This window comes from Lineus longissimus, chromosome 4 (assembly GCF_910592395.1).
Source record: "Lineus longissimus chromosome 4, tnLinLong1.2, whole genome shotgun sequence".
Taxonomy (NCBI): domain Eukaryota; kingdom Metazoa; phylum Nemertea; class Pilidiophora; order Heteronemertea; family Lineidae; genus Lineus; species Lineus longissimus.
The window spans coordinates 25,033,571-25,044,646 of NC_088311.1; the positions used below are offsets into that span (position 1 = coordinate 25,033,571).

At 40.2% G+C, this 11,076-nt stretch overlaps 1 protein-coding gene across 2 annotated transcripts; it reads left to right on the plus strand.

Annotated features, from left to right (window-relative positions):
* The first annotated feature begins 28 nt into the window (after positions 1-28).
* On the plus strand, positions 29-10,781 carry LOC135487072 (post-GPI attachment to proteins factor 6-like). Of its 2 annotated transcripts, none has more exons than XM_064770405.1 (14): positions 29-166; positions 744-909; positions 1,251-1,458; positions 1,696-1,844; positions 2,122-2,405; positions 2,641-2,864; positions 3,089-3,322; positions 3,451-3,683; positions 3,968-4,119; positions 4,276-4,454; positions 4,717-4,980; positions 5,291-5,528; positions 7,215-7,283; positions 8,783-10,781. In XM_064770405.1, the coding sequence occupies exons 1-13, from the start codon at positions 31-33 to the stop codon at positions 7,232-7,234; spliced, it is 2,487 nt and encodes an 828-aa protein (XP_064626475.1). In that variant the 5' UTR covers positions 29-30; the 3' UTR covers positions 7,235-7,283; positions 8,783-10,781. The 2 variants fall into 2 exon arrangements, with proteins under 2 accessions (XP_064626475.1, XP_064626476.1); XM_064770406.1 differs by having other exon boundaries at positions 7,215-7,251.
* The last annotated feature ends 295 nt before the right edge of the window (positions 10,782-11,076 follow it).

The window sequence follows — 11,076 nt, forward strand, 5'->3', positions numbered from 1 at the left end:
AATGACGTCAAGCAAGGTATTCCCCGTACAATGGCGAACCGTGAAAATGGAAATCCATTTTCGGGTTCCTTTCTCGGTTCTAGTGGCCTAAAACGATCTTATGTTATCCAACTTTTAGTCACAATCAAAATACTGATAATCACACTCCACATTACAACTAGTCAAGGTAATTTTTGATCCCTGAGATCGTCATAGTTTGCCTTTGTTTATCTATCAAATTTGACAACACAATGACAAGATTGCACGGCATCATGCAAAATCGTGAAATGCACTGCATTTTGTGGTGTAGTTTTGTGGAATTACCGTTTTGTGCAAGCACTGATTCAGAGAGTGAATGATTCAGGATGACTTTACTTACAAGTCATGGTGTATCTCAATGCACTTGACTGTCGCTGATATGGATAACAAATTGACCAGTCCAGTGACAGTGATGGTATGGACTATGGTTATACTAGGCCTATGGCAGGCTATGGCTAGCAGTAGCACAACAATATCAACATAAGAATTCGAAGAGCAGAGCCAAGGAAAACGGTTTTTTTCACTTCAAATACAAGCTAAGCAATAGCATGTGGAAGGTTCTTTCTTGAACTTGTGACACTGTCGGACAACGTGAAGCCATAGCAGTGAAACATCCTGACATAGTTGGCCTCTATCTATGCCCAATGAATGAAAAAGTTAATGCAACATTTGCTTGGATCTTGGTAACTCAACAACTAAGTGTGCACCAAAACATTTCATTTCAGTCCAGCAGCAAGAGACCACCCATGATGGGATTGTGGTGTTTGAGTACAGCAGCTACAGGAGTGTATCGATGGTCAGCTACCACGTACCAGAGAAGACATCCACATCAACTTGGATCATCAAGTCATACCCAACTAATGCCAAGTGTCCTGTCAAAAATATCACACTGTAAGGAGTCTTTGTATCCACATATCATTGTTACCAGTGTTAGCACGAGTTAGTAGTGTCATGTGTCCATGGTAGGGTGAAAATGAGAAGTTTGGAATTGCTTGAATTTCTGACAGAAAATCCTTTTATTTTCGTTGACGTGTGAGTTTATTCTCAGCTATTTGCCGTTCCCACAATCACTCTCATTAAACAGAACCAACTTTGACAACTTTGCAACGCGACACAATCCTGGCTTTTTTCTGCTTTAGAAGAAAACTACATGTCGTTGAATCCACAATATTTTGTTTATTAATCCAACATTTTAAAAGCTGTCTTGAAGTTTCTGTCCTTTTCTCCTTCAGTCAGCTTCGTCACTCTGGCTATCCCTTGACCAATCCCTGGGACGATGAATACCCAGATAAGTTCAGGGTCGGTGGAACCAGCACATATACCATCAATCTCAGATCAAACAACATATCAGTGGCATTCTTTACGATGAATCCCCTACCAGGGAACTGGTATGCAGCAGCTTATATCAGAGAGAAGGAGGACAACCATATAGCACAGAAGGTAAGTAGTTATGTCTTTTTGCCCGATCAAAATGTTCTGCTCAAAGGGGCAAGAATGTTGGAATTATGAGCTACATATTGCTTAGTGCTTTGAGTTACTAAATTTGATGCATAAAATACCTAGCATTGACACATGCTAAAAGACAGTTTAAGAGGAAGATGGCCTTGGAAAGCAACTTTGTTAGATAAACTAGATTATAATTAGATTAATCTCCAGATGACTTTATTTGGTTTCCAGGGCCTAGGCATATCGTGTACATACTTGTTCCGAGTCTCTCAGGTGGTCATCACACTGAATGCAGTGGCAGAGATCATCATCCCAGCAGAGGAACGCTCTGTTGTCTATGATTTAGATATCCCGAGCTCAAACAGTTCCCATGTCTCCAGGTGAGTTAGTTTTGTGAAAGTTAAAACCTGTGGACAGAGGTTTTCCTAGTTCTGTAGCATTAGCGACTGAATTGCAACGTGAGTCTCTCTCGCCCTTGATGGGATGATGGCTCATCCATTGCAGGTTTCTTTCCCTATCAGGACTGGACCCCATTTGTGCTCATGCGTCCGGGATGCAGTGTAAGAATGGTACCTTGGTCTCTTACCAAGGGCACGGGGATTTAACTGCAATGGTCCTTGCATGATTGTGCGCTAATTCATTTGTTTTCATTCCCAGGTTTATTTTCCCTGAGGGAGTCACGATGTATAGTATAACTGTGGCCTCCTGTTTTGTCGGAGACAAACCATCTGATCTCGCCAACATCACTTGCCCGCTCACTATCTACACCGAGGCTCTTAGTCTACCAAAGACAAACTCTGCAGCTACAAACTGTTCGAAGTTAATGAGTGTACCATGTGTCCATTCAGATTATAGACCTGCACCGAATGTTTGGAATTACCTGGGTATTATCAAAAACACCAATGCATCCTTGAAATTGAAGTTAACCATTATGTATGAAGGTAGGGTTCGATTCCTTTCTTCAGTTTGTTTATTTCTACACTGACAGTGCTGACCAATAACCTCGCCACTTCTGATTTTCCAATAAAACTTGCTTGATATCATACAATAGAATAATCAACCATGTGATTCATCTCTTTTTCTCTTATTCTTGATTTGGTAATAATTCTTGCAAAGTTGATCGCAAAAGTCTGACTTTCCAGATAAAGGGTTAACAAATGCATGTTCCTATTTCAGTGTGTCGATCATATGTGAATAACATGTACACCTACCAAGTGGATGTGCTGAAGGACGTCCAGCCCACCCAGGTCATCCCAAAAGAAGACACGTTCTCCACCGCCTTACCCAACGTGACTGATGTTGACGGTCTCTTTATGATGCCACCTAAACCCGTCAAGCCCAAGTATAACGTCCATCCAACTGTCAGGTCCAAGTCTCGCTCAAGGTCAAAATCTAAGAAGGTGGGGAACATCAGAATTTACCTGTGTGCAACCTTTTTCTGTAATTTTCAGCCAGGAAAGAAGTGTCCATCACAAGTTGCTCCTATTTCTTACTTTGTCAAAGCGTTTTGCTTCTCCTGATACCTAGAGTGTTCGCTTGAATATCATTCAAAGGATAAGGCTATAAAGAAATGACTTTTATCTTATTGTTGCTAGTAATTCATACCGGTACATCTTGTCTTCAGGTGAAGAATGTCCGCGACCAATACCATGGCTGCGTCATGCATCCTCCGATGGAGAAACGGCGCCGTACGGAGCTTTACTTCATGTATGCAATACTGTATCCGGACCTGAGGAGTAACGGTCATGGCCTCAACGTCACTGATACCATCACTGTGTCTAAGTTCCACCTCCAGGCTCCCAATCTCGATGGCGGTGGAACGATGAATCTGAAAGTACAATTTGTCAACAGAAATAAGGTATGTACTTTTCTTGTTGTTGTTTGCCGTCTTGACGTCAGGCTGACATTACAAATCACAAGATGCCAAATGTTGTCTGAAACGGTAAAAGTCCACTCGCCTCTCAACTCATTACTTTTTCTTTTCAGTTTGACTATCTTGACGACGACGTCCAAAAAGTGAGCGTGGAGTTCTGTTTTCAGAAGAACATCATCCCGGTCAATGGGAGCGACATACTTTGTGATAGCAACTACTTAATCCAAATCAACACGAGCTCAAAGACTGGAGCGGATTGGTTGTTTGTGCCTTACCCTGAAGAAGGGCCCTGGTATCTGGCGGTCAAGAGGACCTGTTATATTGATGATCCTTTAGGAACATCAAAGTGAGTAGAGTTTGTGTTCCGATCAGCTCCGACTCAATTGATGTACAACCTACAAATAGTCAGTTCCCGTTCCTCGCTACTTGTTGGGCAGACGTCATTGAGGCAATCACAGCTCTGAATGTCATACATGCTTGTTCTGTAAGGTCTTTGGATAACCGACAGAAGAAGAGAGTATAAACTTGTTGAATAGAACAGAATACAAAATAATCCAAAGCTGTTTTCTGTGATCCATTTCAATGACTTCTACTGGTCAACAGCTACATGTATAATCTCTCCTTTTCCAGAATAATCTTACAGCGGTGCCTGGAGGACCAAACAGAAATTGTATTCATCCTGGACAGCATGCCGTGTGTAGAGAAAGACTGTAACAGCCACGGCAAATGCCAGATGTATTATAGCAATGTATTCTTCTTCTCGTCATGCAAATGCGAGTCAGGTATGTATTCATCCTCAAACCAAACTTTACTCAAGTAGTCATTTTCACAAAGCATATTGCTCGACTTTCATTTGAGGGTTCATCATGCACTTTCAGTTATTTCATTTGGCAAGTCCACATCAGGAACCATTCTTAACATATCACTATTTGTTGCAGGTTATCGAGGGTATGGTTGCTCAGACAGCAGGTCAGCCCGAAGTCACACGGAACTCCTCGCAGGAGTACTATTACTCACAATGAGTAACTTACTATTCGCCCCAGCGGCAGCTCTGGCGTTTTATAGGCGATACTTTGTCGAAGGCACAGTGTATCTCTTTACGATGTTCTTCTCAACAGTAAGTTTGAATTTCCTCTTAACTCTGAATGAGTGACCAGAGCAGGGCAATACGGCAGGGAGCCAGTCTGAGCATGGTATGCAGGACTGCTATGTATGTGATATGACATCAATGAAATAGGCTTAGTTTCTTGCCAAAGAGCATGGAGAGTTTTACCTTGTGTTGGTTTACTTGTTTCATTCATTCTTCTTGTTTCACTTTTGACAGATATTTGGCATAAACAAAGTGAGCCTAATACGCCCTATGTTCTCCTTGTTTTCAGTTTTACCATGCCTGTGATCAAGATATGGGCTACAACCTTTGCATCATTCCATACAACGTGTTAAGTTACTGTGACTTTTACGGATCATTCATGTCTTTTGCTGTCACGCTCATCGCAATGTCGAAACTCCAGGAACCAATCAGATCAGTCGGATACACGATCGCTGCCTTGTTTTTAGCGTTTGGCGTGGAATGGGATAAACACAGTTTGTGGGTGTTTGCAATACCCGTTGGAGTGGGCTTAGTTTTACTGTTGGTCTCCTGGGTGAGTATTGTCTGTGTAGCATTGCGATTTCCTCACGGTTAGAGGCCATCTGCAGATATCATCTTCATCACCACTTTGCTGCGGATGAGAAACACGTTGTCATGGTCAGCAAAGTGATGATGGTATGTCAGTTCAACAGCTGAATTCTCTAAGACCTCTTACTCCGTAGAGTTGTAACGTTTCACGTCTGACGACTGAGGAACCAGTTGTGACGAGTAATATAAAACTATTTTCCAAGATCTGTGGGAGAAGGGTTAGTCCCTGGTTATACCATTGTTTGATTGTTAATGTTGTCACTTTTCCATTTCAGAGCTGTATGTGTCACAAAAGAAAGAACTGTTTCCCAAGCAAGAAACGCTGGGTCCTCTTCATCATGCCAGGAGCCGCGTTGGCTATTATCGGCTGCTGTCTCTTCGCATTCGTTGAGACCACAGATAATTATGCATACATCCACAGCTCGTGGCACATCATGATGGCGGCGGCCGTCATGTTTGTGCTGCCCCCTAGGGTCAAGGAGAAGAGGGAGAGCCAGGAGTCTCTTTTACTCGGTACGTTCTGTTTTCCTTGCCAAAACAACGGCACTGTACATCAGAATGAAAGTGCATCAGTTTCACTCAACTCTGATGGTATAGATAACTTGGCTGCCTCCACTGGTAGTATTGGACAAGTCAATGAAATCAGTCAACCAGTTTGAAGATGAGGATTGAAGTAATCAGTTCTTACATTTCCGTCGACCAAATGAAATGATGATGAGAAACACCCTGGACAGTGCTTTGTGTGTTAGTCAGTGTGAAGAGATCATTTCAAGTGGGGCCTTGAATTGTTGTGTATTTTGTCACCCTGTCGTCTATTGATTAACCCTTTCAGTTTGTAACACTGACATATCAGGCTTATAAAATAAGTCACTGGACTGTTGTATGTTTATGGTCATACCATAGTGATCTCTGTCTGTTGATAGTTTGCATGGAAGCTCTCTCCTTCGTGTCTGGGCATATTTCAGGGAACACGAGTTAAAAGCCAACTTGTACTCTCAGAACAAACAAAAAACACATGTCAGCCAAAATTCTAACTCTCAAAAATCTGGCAAAGGAAAGCTGCCTTGTAAATTATGTCAAGTTATACTCATTTACAGTTTTAGGTGTTTTAGAATTAAGCCTTGTCTACTTAATAATTGATGTAAATCTGTATAAAGATATAATTTTATGCTATTAATCCAGATCTTTATTATATAAAAGTGACACTCTGAATTTTATGTTTTATTTCAAATCTTAGTCAAAATTAGTCTGACAAATGTATTGATTGTCAGCAAATCCACCTCACATTTTACTCCTTCTATTTGGAGGTAATACTGTGATCAGAAACTCATCAAATGTGTGATTTATGTGATTATTGGATGATTTGTCTTAATTAGTTATAATTTACTTCTAAATTAGGAGGCGTTATTAGAGCATGTAAATAAGATTGGAAATGAATGTAGTCACCAAGATGTTAGTGCAGTGTATTGTTAAAGTAGTTGCGCATTGATCTTTTTAAAGAAATGTAGTTTTGTCTCATGGTAGAATCACTCCTTGGAGGAGTTTGGTTCAGTGCCGGAGTCGGCAGAAGTTCAAACAAAATGTTCAGATTCTGTATCTGGTTGGGCATGTGCATGAATCAGTATGTTTAGTTAAGGCTGTTACTGTTCAAAGCACATGTGCAGCCTGATACAAATTCAAGTGGTGTTCATTCAAATTTCATAAAGGAGCATTACAAGCCCTGTTTTCGAGGTTTTTGTTGTTTGAATGTCATTGTTACTTTTCAAACTACGTGGTGTATTCAGATTTGTGGTTGTGAGTTTGTGGTGTGTTGAGATCTTGTGACTGTTTAATGTTGTCTTATGAGTATTGTTAACCAATGTGATGAGACATAACTGATATCGTTTTCTCTGTGTCACAAAAGCCACGTGTAATTTTTGCGATGTTTGCACAAAAATGTCAACTAACACATTATCCTTTCAATTGTGTCAGCAAATGCAATATTCACACTACCGTGATTTCGAAATGAGCAAATGAGCCAACTTTTAGTTTCACAAACATTTCATGGTTTTCAGTATTGTAAACCAGCAGGCACTTTTTATAGTTTTATAGTTATTTTTCCCCTCTTAGCCGCTATCTAAGGTACTAAATATGTGTGGCTTATTATTGGGTGTTTTTTTCTGCCATTGCACATATATTACCGTCTGCTTTTCATTCTAGGCACGGACGTGGAGTTGTGATGTAGGCAGCAATGGAGGTGGGGCTCTGAAATCTTTGTATAATCAGCTTGTAAGTAGAGCTGGACATTTTAGCCCTCGCGTAGTCTCGTCACAGCATGCCTTGCTGGGATTCAGCATGTTTAGCAGTGTAGAGTTAGTCGCTGTCCAGTATTGTGCATATATCTCCTATACCTTTTTTTCCTGTACCTTTTTTTCCTGTACCTTTATTACCTAGATTCAACAGTGGCATCAGGAGATAATGCACAATACTGGACAGCAGTGTTCTTCCTTGTCAGTTTTCCTCTTATTAATCAGGCCATTACTCTGCATTGGAACCAAGATGTTTAAGAGTAACCCACAATCCATCATCTACACTTGCTAAGTCCTGTTGAATCCTCCTTAGGGTGTTTCTGGTGATTGTGTAGTCTAGTGCATGGTGTTGATGTCGTCATTTTACTTTGGCTGCCCAATCTCTGACATCTTGCTTTTAACATTGTACCGTGCCTTCTCCCGTCACATACTAATCATAGCCCAGCATTGATGACTAACAGAAATCACACTAATATCCAGATTGTTGGATTTGGACTGCTTCCTGCTGCATCTCAGATATTTCAGGAATGATGGCATGATTGGTTGGTACGGTAACCATATTGCCTTAGTTGTGGAACACGCTTGCACGTTGCTTGAGTTCGACTGAGTGTAGACGATCCAAAATGAGGCAATTTGGTTCAAGAACAGTTTAGAGGTGTTGTATGTGCCTCAGTTCATCTGCCTACCTATAAAATAGAATATTTCATGATGTGGTAGCAGACTGCCATCACGAAACTCAACAGAGCCACATCCTTGACACCCGGAGGAATTCACCAGACGTTACAAGGGACCTCTCTCTGTTGGTCTTTTTTGTTTTAGACATATCTTTTACCTTGCTCAATAAAATCAACTTTCTATTTTTATCTTTTTTTGTATTTGTATGTATTAGTGGGTAGTTTTCTTTATTGTTCTGTCTGTAATTCAGTCTTTCATTGTAAAGTCTTATTCTAGCTAGTCTACTGCTAACCCAGGCATGTTCGCTGGCCTTTATTGTCACATGAGTTGAGTTTATAGATAATGGCAAAAAAGATGGACGCAGAAATGAAAGTCTCGTTGAAATCACTGTTACAGGGTTCATGCTAAGTTGAATGTACGCTAAAGTTTCAGTTTGACAAAACTCGGATATGAAATGGCCGCAAATATTTCTGGGTTTAGAGTATGGCTCATATTTGATGCTCTTAAAGTTGGCTGGAAGGGAGCTTTAACTTTACTCTGCATGGTACTGCTATGGATATGTTTATTTCTTGCTACCATCAGTGTCTAATAGATTGTCAAAGGAGAAGCAGGCTCGGTGCCAACCAGGAACAATCAGCCTATGGCCTATATCAACCCACCCAGATCTAGTGCTCACTTGTACAAGGCATGTTTATATCTAAAATTAACCGTCTTATTGAAGTGAAACAAGAGTGTGATCATTTTCCAAGTGATGGTTTGGAGTGAGTGTTAGCATATTATAAAATTGTTTTTCACATCTTCAAGTTTCAGGAGAAATCTTAGGTCACAAATGCCTGGAATATTTGGAGGGACGAAGTAATTGCACAGGTGACAAATAGTAATGTGTAACTGTTAAAGTCTGTTGATGAGCAGACTATGTCTTGTAATATGAAGTTAGTTAGTCCTGAATACAACCTGTCATTGCACTAGGACAGTGGGGTTAGTTGTATGTTGGCTTTTAGAGAGAAATAGTCAACAACAACTCTATTTTTACACACATTTTGTCTTTCTCATGACACTGTCTTTATTGTACATGGCATGTGACCGTCTTCATTACTGACAGCCAAGAAGCTGAAGTGGGGATCAATTTATATGTATTCCTCTCAATGATTCAACCAACATGTTTGTCTCGAGGTAAAACCAGTTATCGCTGGCTAACATATCTATCACAGGTTGGAGTAGTGACCAATCCTTGATGCAGCCGCCAGCAATGATCCTATAAACAAGCTTTTTTTACATGCGATGATTATTGCAGGTTGCAGTGATGATCGTCACTTGTTGCGGGGTGCTTGAGAACATTAGGAAATATCTCAATGACAATTCACAAAAAGGAGAATTCATGACAGAAGGGAATTTTTGATTGACGTTTTTACAATATTCATTAATATCGCTTTACTGTTGCACAGTTCTGCGTAATGTTTAGATCATGACAAATAATTTATGATTATTTCATTAGGAGTTTGTTTTGTTTATTGACATATTTGTTGTTATTATTGTGATGTGTCTCTCAGTATTGGACCATGATTAAAGGAGGACTGTCTACAGATTCTCTGGCCGGCACTAACAGTTGCATAGTTCCTGTGTGAAAGATACTGCAGGAATGGCCTCCAGTAGTACACATAAACAGCTGGTAACATTGAAGTTACACGTTACACTCTTTCCAAGGACTCTGTGACTATCAATAGTGCCAGCACAGCATTATCTGGATACACTCCTCCTTTGATGTGGATGATTTTTATGACTGTTCGCATTCATCAGTCATGTCAATGTGTTCATTTTGAATTGATATGATGATGTTTTGGCATTCTCTACTTAATATACAGATTGTTTCAAAGAACTAACCCTGTCTGATGAATAACTGATAAGTTGGTACAGTTTGATGGGATATGCCTGAAAAACAGTGATTTTCAATATACTCCACCTCTCGATTTTGTTAAATAATGACTGGTACATTTGATAAATAGAGGAGTGTTCTTGGAACGTGCTGAAAGAGGCTGTTCATTTAGGTGGTATGTGTGGATCGAGGACGGGGGTAGCTTTGTCCATTTTGCGTACGGATGTGGACAGGTTGGTTAAAGGGTAAAACAGTGAAATAGTATCGGGATACAGGAAACGTCAAGCATTTCTAAAGAGGCGTTTACCATAGGAATGAGTTAGATGGTACAGAGTAATGTTTATATTTTTCAATCCCAATGGGAGTACTTCGTGCATGAAAGCTTGTACATATTGAATGTTGTAAGGAGATAATCTTCTAGGTGAATTGTAATTGGTTATTATTGATAAATTAAGTATGATAGCATTACTATGAATTGTGATGGAATTTGCATTGTTTACATTCACCCCTTTGCACTTCACTAAGCAATATTTTCAAAATACCACCATAACATTTTAAAAGCCACCATTAGGTACACAGTGAAACACAATGTATAAGTATGGTGTTTTCCCAATAGATCTGACCAAAGGTAATCGGCTGACCTCTTGTCACTAATCTGTAATAGTGTCATCACAAATGATAAGCCTGTGTAAAGCTGTCTCTCGTGAAAATGAAACAAAATGCACTTGGCATTTCAATGGGGCCGTAAACATCTGTAGATATTGATGTCAAAAAATGAAATTTGTCTATCTTTTGAAATGTGCTGTTGACTTATATGATGAAATGATCAAAATGTATAAATATTTGAATGGAATTGATGGATTTTAGCACTTGTCACTGAATGTCTGTACCGATCTACCATGTAACTTTGTAAGAAAATGATGTTTCTAAGTTTGTGTCCTTTCCTTCTGTTCACGGCAGAATGAATTATGGCATAGTGTTGACAAGCTGTCTTCATTCATCCTGAGGATATCAGGGTTTAACTTCTTTCACCGGCCACAGTGTAATGGGAACCTCCTTCATATGCCATGGTATTATGGGAACCTTGTGACTGTCCAATATTTCTCAACGTGTTGGCCGGATGGTAGAGCTGCCCACCGACTTGGTCTGGTTGTGACCATCTATTTGTCTCTGGCTGTATTGGCAGGGCGGTGGAGCTGCCAGGCCTTAGTCCATCTGATTGTGA